This window comes from Pyrgilauda ruficollis, unplaced genomic scaffold (genome assembly GCF_017590135.1).
Source record: "Pyrgilauda ruficollis isolate IOZ18807 unplaced genomic scaffold, ASM1759013v1 scaffold165, whole genome shotgun sequence".
NCBI classification, from domain to species: Eukaryota; Metazoa; Chordata; class Aves; order Passeriformes; family Passeridae; genus Pyrgilauda; species Pyrgilauda ruficollis.
The window spans coordinates 1,128,749-1,143,362 of NW_024515320.1; the positions used below are offsets into that span (position 1 = coordinate 1,128,749).

The 14,614-nt window shown below is 52.6% G+C and overlaps 1 protein-coding gene across 1 annotated transcript; it reads right to left on the minus strand.

The window, feature by feature from the left end:
• Positions 1-2,138: 2,138 nt before the first annotated feature.
• On the minus strand, positions 2,139-14,611 carry RCC2 (regulator of chromosome condensation 2; the record flags this gene model as incomplete). The annotated part of the gene is made up of 11 exons (XM_041463392.1): positions 2,139-3,114; positions 4,379-4,456; positions 4,925-4,997; positions 5,083-5,188; positions 6,005-6,185; positions 8,167-8,333; positions 8,865-8,979; positions 9,942-10,028; positions 10,999-11,210; positions 13,258-13,351; positions 14,555-14,611. Coding segments are annotated over 11 exons (1,275 nt in total), but the record flags the coding sequence as incomplete, so codon positions are not given.
• Between the last annotated feature and the right edge of the window lie 3 nt (positions 14,612-14,614).

The window sequence follows — 14,614 nt, forward strand, 5'->3', positions numbered from 1 at the left end:
TCACTCTCATCCCATCCCCATCCCACCCTGGGATCCATCCCTGTCCGAGCGGGATCTGGACGGGGCCATGGCCGTGTCTGAGCCGTGCTGGAATTCCAGAGGGACGGAATCCGCAACCTTTCCCTGGAGCGATCCCACACAGGGACAGGAACCTCTGCTCCCAGAGCTGCATCCCCATGGGATTTCAGAGGGAAAATGGGACAGGAACCCCTGATCCCAGAGCCACATCCCTGAGGAATTCCAAAGGGAAAATGGGACAGAAACCCCCAATCCCAGAGCTGGATCCCCATGGGATTCCAGATGGAAAATGGGACAGGAACCCCTGATCCAGAGCTGTGTCCCTGTGGAATTCCAGAGGGAAAACGGGACAGGAACCCCTGATCCAGAGCTGTATGTCCATGGAATTCCAGAGGGAAAACATAACAGAAATCCCTGATCCCAGAGCTGTGTCCCTAAAGGATTCCAGAGGGAAAACGGGACAGGAACTCCTGATCCCAGAGCTGCATCCCCATGGAGTTCCAGAGGGAAAATGGGAGTGGGAATTGTTTGGGATGGAGCCTGGATTGGGATTTGGGAAAAGGTAGTGTCAGCTCCAGGACCCTTCGGGAACAAAACAGGGAAATAAAAAATGAAATAAAAAATTTTAAAAATGAAAATTTCAAGTTTTGACTTGAATTAAAATAAAAGGATGGAAATATTGAAAATTGAAAAATACGGAGTAAAAAAATAGAAATTAAATGTTACAAATGAAAAAAGTAAGGAAAAAGAAGGAAAAGAAGGAAAAAATTGAAGTTTAAATTTAAACACTAACGTTAAAAAATGAAGGTAAAATAAAAAAGCGAAGTTGAAAATAGAAAATGAAAAGTAGAATAAAAAAATAAAATTAAAAATGAGAGGGAAAATATAAAATAAATATTAAAGTTGAATTAAAATGGAAAATTAGAGTAAGAAATAGAAATAACTATTAAAATTGAATTAAAATGAAAATTAGAGTAAAAATATGAAATAAATGTTAAAATTGAACTTGAATTATAAATATTAAAAGAAGAATTTGGAATTTAAGCAAGTAAAAATTAGGAATACAAATAAAAGATGAATTAAAATACAGAATTGAAAAAGGAGAAATAGAAAGGAAAAGATGAAGTTCAAATTTGGATTTACCAAATTAAAAAGTAGAAGTTAAAATGAAGAAATTTTGATAGAATAAAATAAAAAATAAAAAGGAAAAAAATGAAGTTCAAAGTCGAATTCATAATAAGAACCAAACAAAAAACTAAGAATTAAAATGAGGAGAGTGATGAAATAAAAAACAATGAAAAATAAAATAAAAATAAAACTTGAAGAAAAAAAAAGTAAAACTAAAAATTGAATATTGAAAAATGAAGAAGCAAAGATGCCAAAAATCAGGGACTGAACGTGGAAAATGGGAATTTTTAAACTCCAACCGATGGAAGCCAAGGGTGGCTCCGAGGAAGACAAAAATCCCGGGATCCTACCCCGGCTCCTCCTGGAGCCTTCCTGAGCTGGGAATTCCTCAGGAATGTGGGAATGGCCCCTTGGGAATGCAGGAATGGCACCCCTGGATCCTTCCCGAACCTGGGAATTCTCCGGGAATGACCCCCAAGGATCCTTCTTGAGATGGGAATTCCCCAGGAATACAGGAATAACCCCATGGGAATGCAGGAATGGCATTCCAGGATCCTTCCCGAGGTGGGAATTCCTCAGGAATGCAGGAATGACCCTCGGGAATGCAGGAATGGCCCCTCTGGATCCTTCCCAAACTCGAGAATTCCCAGGGAATGGCCCCCCCCTGGATCCTTCCCCAACTTGGAAATTCCTCGGCAATGACCCTCCTGGATCCTTCCTGAACTCTGGAATTCCCCAGGAATGACCCTCATGACCCTCCTGGATCCTTCCCAAACCTGGGAATTCCTCAGGAATGTGTGAATGGCCCCTCTGGAATGTGGGAACAACCCCCCAACAGCTTTTGGGGCTCCAAGGGGGTTTTGGGGATTCCCCACCCCCAAATCCTAAACACTGCTAAAAAAGCAGGATTTGGGATTTTCCCGCCGGCTACTCTCCCTGGCTGGGATCTCCCCTCTCCAAACCTCCTGGAAAACAACTCCCGATCCCAAAAATTGACCAAAACCCATTTATTTTTTACTGCAAACTCCCCGAGCGCCGCCCCGGGGGAGATGGGAAGGAGCAAAAATCCATGGAAAAATCCAGGAGAATCCCTAAAAACGGCCCAAAGGGAGCGGGAATGGCGCGGGGCAGAGCTGGGCTCTGCTCCTGAAGGCACCTCGAGATTCCAGCACAGTGACCTGGCACGGAGGGAACTGGGAATGCGGGAATTCCGGCTGATCCCGGGCCAAACCATCCGCCAGAAGGAAAAAACTCCGAATTCCCGGGAAAAAAATTCCTTTGGGACTCCCCTCGTGATCCCTGAGATGTCCCCGGGGTGGGCGAGGGCGGGGAGCCTGGGAATGCTGCTGGGATGGGATCCGGGAATGCCTCTGGGATGGGATCTGGGATCCCTGCGGATGCTGGAGGGGTGGGAGGGGGAAATCCCGAAAACTGTAGCACCCAGAGTAGGGAAAACCAGCAAAAAATGGGAATACTGGGGGGAAAAAATGGGAATATAGGGGGAAAACCAGGCATTGGCGGCTGCTCTTTAGGGATCCCAGATCCCTAAAGGGATCCCAAGCTGGGATCAGATCCCCAAAGTGATCCCAAGCTGGCAGCCACGGAGATTCGGGGCTGGAAAAATGGAAAACAGTAAAAAAAAGCTGCGGAAAAATACAAATAAAATAAAAAATAATTCAAGGGCAGACCCTACAAAACCCGGGGCGGGACGTGCCGGAAAGCCCGGCTGTGGTCGGGAATTCCTAAAGCCGGGAATGGGGGTGGGAATGACCCCCCCGAGGGCTGGGAGTGCGGGAAAAGGGAGGGAGCACAGCGGCCGGGATGGAGAAGCGGGAGCAGGATCGGGATTGGGATCAGGGCCCCTCAGAGGGTGCGGGGGTTGTACTCCGGCAGCTTCCGCAGCTTCTCCTGCTCCGCCTCCGACTCGTCCCGGGCGATCACCAGAGAGTGGGAATAGCCCATGGCCACCTGGAACGGGAACAGGAATGGGTCAGCTGGGAGTAGGAATAGCCCAAGGCCACTTGGAATGGGAATGGGAACAGGTCAGCTGGGAGTGGGAATAGCCCGTGGCCACCTGGAACGGGAATGGGTCAGCTGGGAATAGCCCATGGCCACCTGGAATGGGAATGGGCCAGCTGGAACAGGAATGGGTCAGCTGGGAGTGGGAATGCCCATGGAACTGGGAAGGGTCACCTGGGAGCAGACACTGCCCATGGAAAAGGAAACGAGGAGCTGAGGGGATCTGGAGCCTTCCTGGGGATCCCTCCTGGGGATCCTCCCACCTGCTGAGATCCAGGCTGGGCTGGAGCATCCCAAGGGAGTTTTAGGGAAGGGCCCTGCACCCCCTGCAGGGCACCCACGGGTGTCACAAGCTGGCACGGCCTCAGCCCCAGGATTTGTCCTCCCACATCACCCATGGGTGTGATGGGCTGGGCACAGCCTCAGTGTCCCTGTTTATTTTGGGGAATGGAACCCATTGTCATTGGCTGGGCACAGCCTCAGTGTCCCTGTTTATTTTGGGGAATGGATCCCAGAGTCATGAGTTGTGTATGGCCTCAGCCCCTGGGTTTATTTAAAGGGGGATTCATGCACATCGTCCATGGGTGTCATGGGCTGTGTATGGCCTCAGTTTCCCTGTTTGTTTTAGGGGAGGACCCCATGGATGTGATGAGTTGTGCACAACCTCAGTTTCCCCGTTTATTTTAGGGAACAGCCCCTGGTGTCCTCCCTCCATCACCCCACAGGTGTGATGAGCTGTGTACAGCCTCAGCTGCCCTGTTTATTTTAGGGGAAGGGCCCCATGCGTGTCACGAGCTGGGCACGGCCTCAGTTTCCCTGTTTATTTTAGGGAACAGCTCCATGCGCCCTCTCCATGACCCCATGGATGTGATGAGTTGGGCACAGCCTCAGTTTCCCTGTTTATTTTAGGGAATGGCCCCACGTGACCCCTCTCCATCACGCCACGGGTGTCACGAGCTGGGCATGGCCTCAGCCCCTGGGTTTACCTAAGGGGAGGGTGCCCCCTCCCTCACCCCACAGGTGGGATGAGCTGCGTATGGCCTCAGTGTCCCTGTTCATTTTAGGGGAAGGGCACCACAGGTGTGATGAGCTGGCCATGGCCTCAGCCACCCCAAATGATTCTCCCACTCATCCCTATGTCCACCCCCTCACCCCACAGGTGGGATGAGCCCCCCTGTGCATCCCCCACCCCAAGCCTGTGGGGTCCCCTCACCTGCTCGGTGTAGATCCCGTCCAGGGTTTTCACCTCCTGCGCCGCCGTGGACGATTTGGGTTTGTGGTCCCCATATCCCTGTGGGAACATCCCATGGACAGGGAACAGTCAGTGGGGTTTGGGGGATTTGGGATGTCCCTTTGGGGGATTTGGGTTTGTGGTCCCCATATCCCTGTGGGAACATCCCATGGACAGGGAATGCTCAGTGGGGCCAGAGGGGCCAGGTCCCAGGGTTTGAGGGATTTGGGGTGTCCATCTTGGGTTCCCTGGTGGATTTGGGGTGACTGTTTGGGGTTTTTGGGGTGTCATTTGGTACCAGCTCCCTGAAGGTGGGTGAGGGCCCCCAGCTGATGATGGGTTCGGGGTGTCAGTTTGGGGGATTTGGGTTTTTATTTGGGGTGTCATTTGGGGGTTTTGGGATGCTGTTTGGGGTTTTATTTGGGGTGTCATTTGGGGTTTTTGGGATGCTGTTTGGGGTTTTATTTGGGGTGTCATTTGGGGTTTTTGGGATGCTGTTTGGGGTTTTTTTGGGGTGTCATTCAGTACCAGCTCCCCGAAGGTGGGCGAGGGCCCCCAGCTGATGGTGCTCTCGTCGGCCGCCACGATGACAGAGCTCTTCCTGCAAGGGAGGCAATCCCTGATCCCTGAGTGTCCCAGCACTCCAAATCCCGGGATGGGGTGGGAATTCCCAGAGCCGCACTCACCCGCAGGCCAGGCTGCGGATCTTCCACCCACACAGATCCTGCACAGCCTTGGGGTACATGGTGGATTCCCGGGAGGTGTTGGTGGCGCCCCAGAAGAACAATCCACCTGCAAGGGAGCATGTCAGGGCCTGGATCCCAGAATTCCCAATCCCAGGAATCCCACCTGTCAGGGCATGGATCCCAGAATTCCCCATCCTGGGAATCCCACATATCAGGGCCTGGATCCCCCAGAATTCTTGATCCTGGGAATCCCACCTGTCAGGGCACAGATCCCAGAATTCCCAAATCCTGGGAATTCCAACTGTCAGGGCACAGATTCCCCGGTATTCCCAATGCTGGGAATCCCACCTGTCGGGTAACAGCTTCCCCCAGCATTCCCAATTCCTGGGATCCCTGGGATCCCAGCTGTCAGGCCACGGCTCCCTGAGAATTCCCAGATCCTGGGATCCCAAGATTCCCACCTGTCTTGGCTCTCCTGCAGCATTCCCAAATCCCACCTGTCAGGCCACAGCTCCCTCAGCATTCCCAGATCTCAAGATCCTAGGAATCCCACAGCCTGCCCAGCATTCCCAAATCCTGGGATCCTGGGAATCCCACCTCTCCCACTGACAGCTGTCCCCCAGCATTCCCAAATCCCAGATGCCAGGTTCCCACCTGTTTTGCTGCTGGCCCCTCCAGCATTCCCAAATCCCAGATCCCGAATTCCCATCTGTCCCACTGCCATCTCCCCCAGCATTCCCAAATCCCAAATCCCAGGTTCCCACCTGTCTTGCTGAAGGCTCCCCTGGCATTCCAAAATGCTGGGATCTTGCATTCCCACCTGTCCCGCTGTCATCTCCCCCAGCATTCCCAAATCCCAGATCCTGCATTCCCACCTATCCTGCTGCCATCCCCCCCAGCATTCCCGAATCCCGTATCCCACCTGTCTCGCTGACGGCGAAGGAGCAGGTGTATCCCGCGTAGATCTGGGCGGCGCCGCGTCCCGGGAAGTCGAAGAGCTTCACCAGCCTGGGAACCATCTCGTCCTTCTGCTCCGCGTGGCCCAGGCGCCCGTAGCCCCCAAAGCCCCAGGAGAACACGCGCTTCTGGGAATCCAGCACCAGCTGGGAGAGAGGGAGCAGGGCCTCAGAATCCCAGATCCCAAACCTCAAATCCCAAATCTCAGATCCCAAACCCCAAATCCCAGATCCCAGGAAAAGACACGCTTCTGGGAATCCAGCACCAACTGGGAGAGAGGGAGCAGGACCTCAGAGATCCCAGACCCCAAATCCCAAATCCCCAGGAGAACATGTGCTTCTGGGAATCCAGCACCAGCTGGGATGGGGGAAAACAGCCTCAGAGACCCCAAATCCCCAATCCCAAACCCCAAATCCCAGGAAAAGACCATTCCTGGGAATCCAGCAGCACCTGGGAGAGAGGGAGCAGGGCCTGGGAGATCCCAAATCCCAAACCCCAAATCCCTAGGAGAAGCTGCACTTCTGGGAATCCAGCACCAGCTGGGATGGGGGAAAACAGCCTCAGAGACCCCAAATCCCAAACGCCAAATCCCAAAAGCCAGGAAAAGACACGCTTCTGGGAATGCAGCCTCAGCAGGGATGGGGGGAGCAGAGGCTGAGAGCTGGTGTCTCCTGTTCCCGTCCATTCCTCCTCTGCCATTCCCATTCCTGCTCTCTCATTCCCATTACCCACTCTCCCATTCCTGCACCCATTCCCATTCCCATTTCTGATCCCATATTCCCATTCCCATTCCCAATCCCATTCCATACTGTGTGGTTGGCCCTGCAGGCCACATCCCTGATCCATCCCCATTATCCTGATCCCATATTCCCATGTCCCATACCAGGTGGTTGGCCCCACAGGCCCCATCCCTGACCCATTCCTGTTTTCTCGATCCCATTATCCCACATTCCCATATTCCCATGGCCCGTACCGTGTGGTTGGCCCCACAGGCCATGTTCCTGACCCATTCCCATTATCCTGATCCCATATTCCCAATCGCATATTCCCATTATCCCATACTCCTGTGTCCCGTACCGTGTGGTTGGCCCTGCAGACCCCATCCCTGACCCATTCCCGTTATCCTGATCCCATATTCCCAATCGCATATTCCCATTATCCCATACTCCCGTGTCCTGTACCGTGTGGCTGGCCCCACAGGCCCCATCCCTGACCCATTCCCGTTATCCCAATCCCATTATCCCACATTCCCATGTCCCATACCATGTGGCTGGCCCCACAGGCCCTGTCCCTGACCCACTTCCATTATCCCAATGCCATATTCCCATGTCCCATACCATGTGGCTGGCCCCGCAGGCCCCATCCCTGACCCACTCCCATTATCCCAATCCCATTATTCCATATTCCTGTGTCCCGTACCGTGTGGCTGGCCCCGCAGACCCCATCCTTGACCCACTCCCATTATCCAAATCCCATATTCCCATATTCCCGTATCCTGTACCGTGTGGTTGGCCCCGCATTCCCATTATCCTGATCCCATATTCCCAATCGCATATTCCCATTATCCCATACTCCTGTGTCCCGTACCGTGTGGTTGGCCCTGCAGACCCCATCCCTGACCCATTCCCGTTATCCTGATCCCATATTCCCAATCGCATATTCCCATTATCCCATACTCCCGTGTCCTGTACCGTGTGGCTGGCCCCACAGGCCCCATCCCTGACCCATTCCCGTTATCCCAATCCCATTATCCCACATTCCCATGTCCCATACCATGTGGCTGGCCCCGCAGGCCCCATTCCTGACCCACTCCCATTATCCCGATCCCATATTCCCATATCTGTACCGTGTGGTTGGCCCCAATTATCCCACATTCCCATGTCCCATACCATGTGGCTGGCCCCACAGGCCCTGTCCCTGACCCACTTCCATTATCCCAATGCCATATTCCCATGTCCCATACCATGTGGCTGGCCCCGCAGGCCCCATCCCTGACCCACTCCCATTATCCCAATCCCATTATTCCATATTCCTGTGTCCCGTACCGTGTGGCTGGCCCCGCAGACCCCATCCTTGACCCACTCCCATTATCCAAATCCCATATTCCCATATTCCCGTATCCTGTACCGTGTGGTTGGCCCCGCAGGCCACGTCCCTGACCACGACGTTGGGCACGGGCAGCACCTGGCCGTCCTTGGTGCGCTCCACGAAGAGCGCCACGCGCCGCGGCAGCAGCTCGCAGTCGTACTCGATGCGCTGCGCCCGCGCGATGAACTTCCCGTCGGAATTGTGGCCTGCAATGGGAACGGGGCACGGCCAGCCTGAGCATCCTGCGGGGTCATCCCGAACTGCCCCGGTCCCATGGGATCATCCTGAACTGCCCCGATCCCCCAGTGTGATCCCAAACTGCCCCTGTCCCATGAGATCATCCCAAACTGCCCCAATCCCATGCCATCATCCTGAACTGTCCCCGTCCCACGGGGTCATCCTGAACTGCCCCGTCCTGCAGGGTCATCCCGAACCACCCTGATCCTGTGGGGTCATCCGGAACTGCCCTGATTCCATGGGATCATCTGGAACTGCCCCATCCCACAGGGTGATCCCGAACTGCCCCCACTCCCCAGGATCATCCCAAACTGTCCCCATCCCACAAAGTGATCCCAAACCAGCCCATATCCCATGGGATGATCCCAAATCCCGTACCCAGCTGGCCGTACTCGGGGCACCTGAAGGAATACAGGTTCCCACAGGGTGATCCCATTCCCATGGGATGATCCCAAATCCCATTCCCATGGGGTGATCCCATAGATTCCCAAATCCCGTACCCAGCTGGCCGTACTCGGGGCACCCGAAGGAATACAGGTTCCCCTTGCAGTCCATGACCATGCTGAACTCGGCCCCGCAGCCCAGCTTGGAGATCGGCTGCCCGTTGTACAGGATCTGTGAAAAACCAGGAATAGGGTCAGGAAATCCAGGGAAAAGGGATAAGAAAATCCAGGAAAATAGGGTCAGAAACACGGGAGAAGGGGAAAAATGGGGATCAGAGACACAGGAAAAGCCAGAAAAATGGGATCAGAAAAGCCAGGAAAAATGGGGATCAGAGACACAGGAAAAGCCAGAAAAATGGGATCAGAAAAACTGGGAAAAATGGGGAATTTCCACGGGAAATCCCTGATTGTCAGGAAAAATGGGACCAAGGACATGGGAAGAGCTGGTAAAAAGGGATCAGGAAAACACGGGAAAAGCAGGAAAAATAGAATTGGAGAAACGTGGGAAGAGGGAAAAGAGGGGAATTTCCATGGGAAATCCTTCATCTGTGGGAAAAGCAGGAAAAACAGGATTGAAAAATTTTGGAACAGGAAAAACCAGATCAGAAATGCAGGAAAAGCGTAAAAACAGGATCAGAAATGTGGGGAAAAGGGGAAAAAATTAATTTCCAGGGGAAATTCCTGATCTGTAGGAAAACCTGGAAAAACAGGATTGAAAAAAACACAGGAAAAGCAGGAGAAAACAATCAAAAAACACAGGAAAAGGGGAAACTGAAGAATTTCCACGGGAAATCTGTGATCTGTGGGAAAAGGAAAAAATTTGGATTGAAAAAATTCAAGAAAAGAGAAAAAAGGGGAATTTTCCATGGGAAATCCCTGATCTGCAGGAAAAGCTGGAAAAACAGGATAAAAAAAATTTGGGAAACAGGAAAAAAAAAAGGAACTTCCATCAGAAAATCCCTAAAATCTTCAAAAATTCTACTTCCAAATCCTAGCTTTTCCTCTCCCCACCGCAGCTGGGAACAGCTCCTGGCTGAGAGGGAATTGTACACCCCGAGGGGTTTTCAGGGAATTTGTCACTAAAAGCCCCAAAATCCCTGGATTTCCCCCAAATCCCAGGTTTGGGGTCCGTACCTGGGTGGGGCTGGGCACGGCGTCTGTCTGGTTCCCCAGCCCCAGCTGGCCCAGCTTGTTCTCCCCGAAGGCGAACACCGAGCCACTCTCTGTGGGGAAAATGGGAATTTTGGGGGGAAAACCGGGATTTTGGGACCATTCTCCCAGAATTCGGGGGCAAAGGGGGCAGATTTGGGGGGAAAAGGGGCAGATTTTGACGGAAAAGGGGTGGATTTGGGGGCAAAAGGGGAAGACTTTGGGGCAATTTCCCCAGAATTTGGGGCAGAAGGGGCAGATTTAGGGGCAGTTTTCCCAAATTTTTGGGGAAAAGGGGTGGATTTGGGACAAAAAGGGTGGATTTCGGGTGGGAAAGGGGTGGATTTAGGGCAGTTTTCCCAGGATTTTGGGGGTGAAAGGGGTGGATTTGGGAGAGTCACAGGGGCTCACAGCTGATCCCAGAATCCCAGGGGTTTCCTCTGATCTCGTTATCCCAGGGCTTCCCGCTGATCCCATTATCCCAGGGGTTCCCGCTGATCCCATTATCCCAGGGCTTCCCAATGATCCCCCTCTCTCAGGGGGAGTTCTTGAGATGGATCCCACTGTCCCACAGGGGTGCCCAGGATGGATCCCATTATCCCGGTTTGGTTCCCAAGATGGATCCCACTCTCCCACCTGCGGTCTCAGGATGGATCCCGCTCTCCCGGCTGGGTTCCCAGGATGGATTCCTGCTATCCCAAGGGGTTCCCAGGATGGATCCCGCTATCCCAGCCTGGTTCCTGGGATGGATTCTGCTCTCGCAGGGGGGTTCCCAGGATAGGTCCTGCTATCCCAGTTTGGTTCCTGGGCTGATCCCACTCTCTCAGGGGGGTTCCCAGGATGGATCCCATTATCCCAGCCCCATTCCCTGGATGGATCCCTCTCTCCCAGCTGGGTTCCCAGGATGGAGCCCGCTCTCCCAGGGGGTTCCCAGGACGGATCCCATTATCACAGCCCAGTTCCTGGGATGGATCCCGCTCTCCTGGGGGGGTTCCTGGGATGGCTCCTGCTCTCCCAGCTGGGTTCCCAGGATGGAGCCCACTCTCCCAGGGGGTTCCCAGGATGGAGCCCGCTCTCCCAGCTGGGTTCCCGGGATGGATCCCCGCTCACCCCAGCTCCAGAGCTTGCCCTCGGCCGTGATCAGCAGGCTGTGCGCGGCGCAGGGCCCCGACACCACCGAGCGCACGCGCAGCCCCCCCAGGCTCCCGTAGCGGTGGGGTCCCCACAGGTTCTGGCCCAGGTTCCGGTACGCCGCTGGAAAACACCGGGAACGAGCGCGGGGTCAGCACCGGGAAACGCAGCTGGGAAAAGAACGAGCTGGGAAAAGCAGCCGGGAAAAGAACAATCCGGGAAAATAGTATGGGAAATTCATCCAGGAAAATCATCCAAAAAATCATCTCAGAAAATCCAGGAAAATAATCTGGAAAAATCTGGGAAAATCAGCCAGGAAAATAATCTGGGAATACCGGGAAAATAATCTGGGAAAATCCAGGAAAAATTCAGGAAAATCATCTGAAAAAATCCAGGAAAATCTGGGAAAATCATCCAGGAAAATCCAGGAAATTTTGGGAAAATAATCCAGGAAAATCAACCAGGAAAATCATCTTGAATACTAGGAAGATCCAGGAAAATCATCCTGGAAAATCACCTGGGAAATCTGGGAATACTGGGAAAACAATCCAGGAAAACAATCCAGGAAAATCATCCGGGATTCCGCAGGGCAGGGGCTGAGGGCAGATTTGGGGACAGAGCCGGGAAATGGGGAACCACAGACAGGGGAGGGGCACAGCAGGGCTGGGGCACCCCAACCCTGCCCCAATGAGCGTGTCCAGCCCTGGCTGCTGCCCCAATTAACGAGTTATTAATTAATGAACCAGTGCCGCTGAGAGCAGGTGTGTTAATGAACTTTCCATGCATCCCTAATAAGCAGAGGCTCCATAGCAGAGCTGGCGCCCCCCAAATTCTGGCCCAAATTAAAACCTAAGACTGTAACTCCTCCTCCAGCTCATTAATTTTAAACATTAATTAATGTAAATACTAATTTTTAATATTAGTTAAATATATCCCCTAAAAAGAAGGAATTAATTAACGAACTAAAAATGAAGCAGAGGCTTAATTTGGCTTTGCAGCAGAGCTGGCGCCCCTCAAACCTGCCCCAATTAAGGGGTGCAACTGTGGTTCCTCCCCCAGTAATTAATGAAAATGATTAATTAGAAATAGATAAAGATAATCAGGAAAATGAATGAACTATAAAAACATTCCCAGTAAACAGAGTCTTCGTTTTGCTTTGCCACAGGTCTGGTGTATTAAACTGTGTTAAATTAATGTATCAAACTGTGGCTCCTCCCCAATTAGCCACCTTTAAAATTAATTAGATGTTAATATTAATTAAATATAAACAATGAAAAGAAGATCAATTGATGGACTATAAATGCATCCAAAATAAGCAAAGTCTTAATTTGGCTTTGCAGCAGAGCTGGTGGCCCCTCAAACCTGCCCCAATTACGGGGTGAAACCGAGGCTCCTCCTCCAGTTAACTGATTGATTAACTAATTAGAACTACATAAAAACAGTCAGCAAAATTAACAAACTATAAATGCATCAGAACTAAACAAAGCCCTAATGTGGCTCTGCTGGACACCCAGTGCACCCCAAATTCTGGCCGGAGTACGAGATGCCACTCCAGGTCATTAATTACAAATTAACACCAATTAATCACACTGCCACTAATGGGGGCCCTGCTCTGCCCCAATACATAATTAATAGCAATAATCACCCCTTAATGAGCCCCTACCCTGTCCCAAAGTCTTCATTGCTTACTAATTAATACCAATTAATCCCAGTCATTAACAAGCCCCAATCCTGTCCCACAACATTAATTAATTAAGAATTAATACAAATTAATTAACAGACATTAGTGAGCCCCTATCCTGCCCCAAACCCTTCATTGATTACTAATTAATACCAATTAATTAATCAGCTATTAAGGACCTCTACCCTGTCCCAAAACATTAATTACTAATTAACCTCAAATCAATACTAATTAATCACAGCCATTAATAAGCCCCTACCCTGCCCCAAACCATTCATTGATTACTAATTAATACTAACTAATTAATGAGCCATTAATGAGCCCCTACCCTGCCCAAAGCCTTAATTACTAATTAACAGCAGGTAATTAAGCAACCCTACCCTGCCCCACATGGTTCATTAATGACTAATTAACCAGTTAATTAGCCAGCCCTACCTTGCCCCACACCACTCATTAATGACTAATTAACCAGTTAATTAGCAGCCCTACCCTGCTGCTTGGGCACCTCCTTGCGGCCAATCAGGTCCCAGTTGGTGGCACCGAAGATCAGGAGCTGCCCCCGGCTCTTGGAGCCCTCGAGCTTCTGTGGGGACACGGGGACATCAGGGACATGGGGGGACACGGGGACATGAGGGACAAGGAAACATCAGGGACATGGGAGGATATGGAGGACTTTGGGGGTAAAGGGGATACTGGGGACATTGGGGACATCAGAGCTGTGGGGGACACAGGGGACATTGTGGGACATCAGGGATGTGGGGGACATGGGGGATACTGGGGACATTGTGGGGGATATTGGGGACATCAGGGCTGTGGAGATCATCAGGGATGTGGGGAACATGGGGACATCGTGGGACACTGGGGATTTGAGGGACACAGGACATTGGGAACATTGGGGATGGGACACGAGATGGGAGGGACACAGGACATTGGGGACATTGGGGATGGGACACGGGATGGGAGGGACACAGGACATTGGGGACACTGGGGATGGGACACGAGATGGGAGGGACACAGGACATTGGGGACACTGGGGATGAGACACAGGACATTGGGGACACTGGGGATGGGAGGGACATGGGACACTGGGGACATCAGGAAGAGGGGGAAGATGTGCAGAATGTGAGGGACCTTGGGGTCATCTGGGACAAGGACGTGGGGATAGAAGGAGCAGTGGGGACAAGGAGGACATGGGGGACATTGGGGCTGTGGGGGACACAGGGGACATGGCATTGGGGGTGTGGGGGGACACTGGGGACAGAGCCAGCAGGGACACGGGGACAGCAGGGACATGGGGGCAATGACGGGGTGCTGGAAGGGCTGCAGTGGGGCAGGATGGGGGTCAAGGGGTGCAGTGGGGTTTGGGGTGTATTAGGGGTAGAACAGTAGGCACAAGGGGCTACAGTGGCGGTGTGTGACGGGACACAACGGGGACACTGGGGGTGTGTAATGGGGGACAGTAGGCACACAGTGGGGGTGTCTCATGGGACACAATGGGGACACAGTGGGGGTGTGTAATGGGGGACACTAGGGGCACAGTGGGGGTGTCTCATGGGGCACAATAGGGGCACAGTAGGTCCAAGGGGTGCAGTGGGGTGTGTAATGGAGCACAGTAGGGGCACAGTGGGGGTGTCTCATGGGCCACAGTGTGTATGTGCAGTGGGGCACAACAGGGGCACAGTGGGGATGTCTCATGGGGCACAATGCGGGTGTATAATGGGGCACAATGGGCACGGGGGGTACACCAGGGTCCCAGGGGTGCCGCCGCCCTCCTCCCCGAGCTCACGATGCGCTCCTTGCTGTGCTCGGGCTCGCAGATCACCACGCTCTGCCCGCGGGCCCCGGG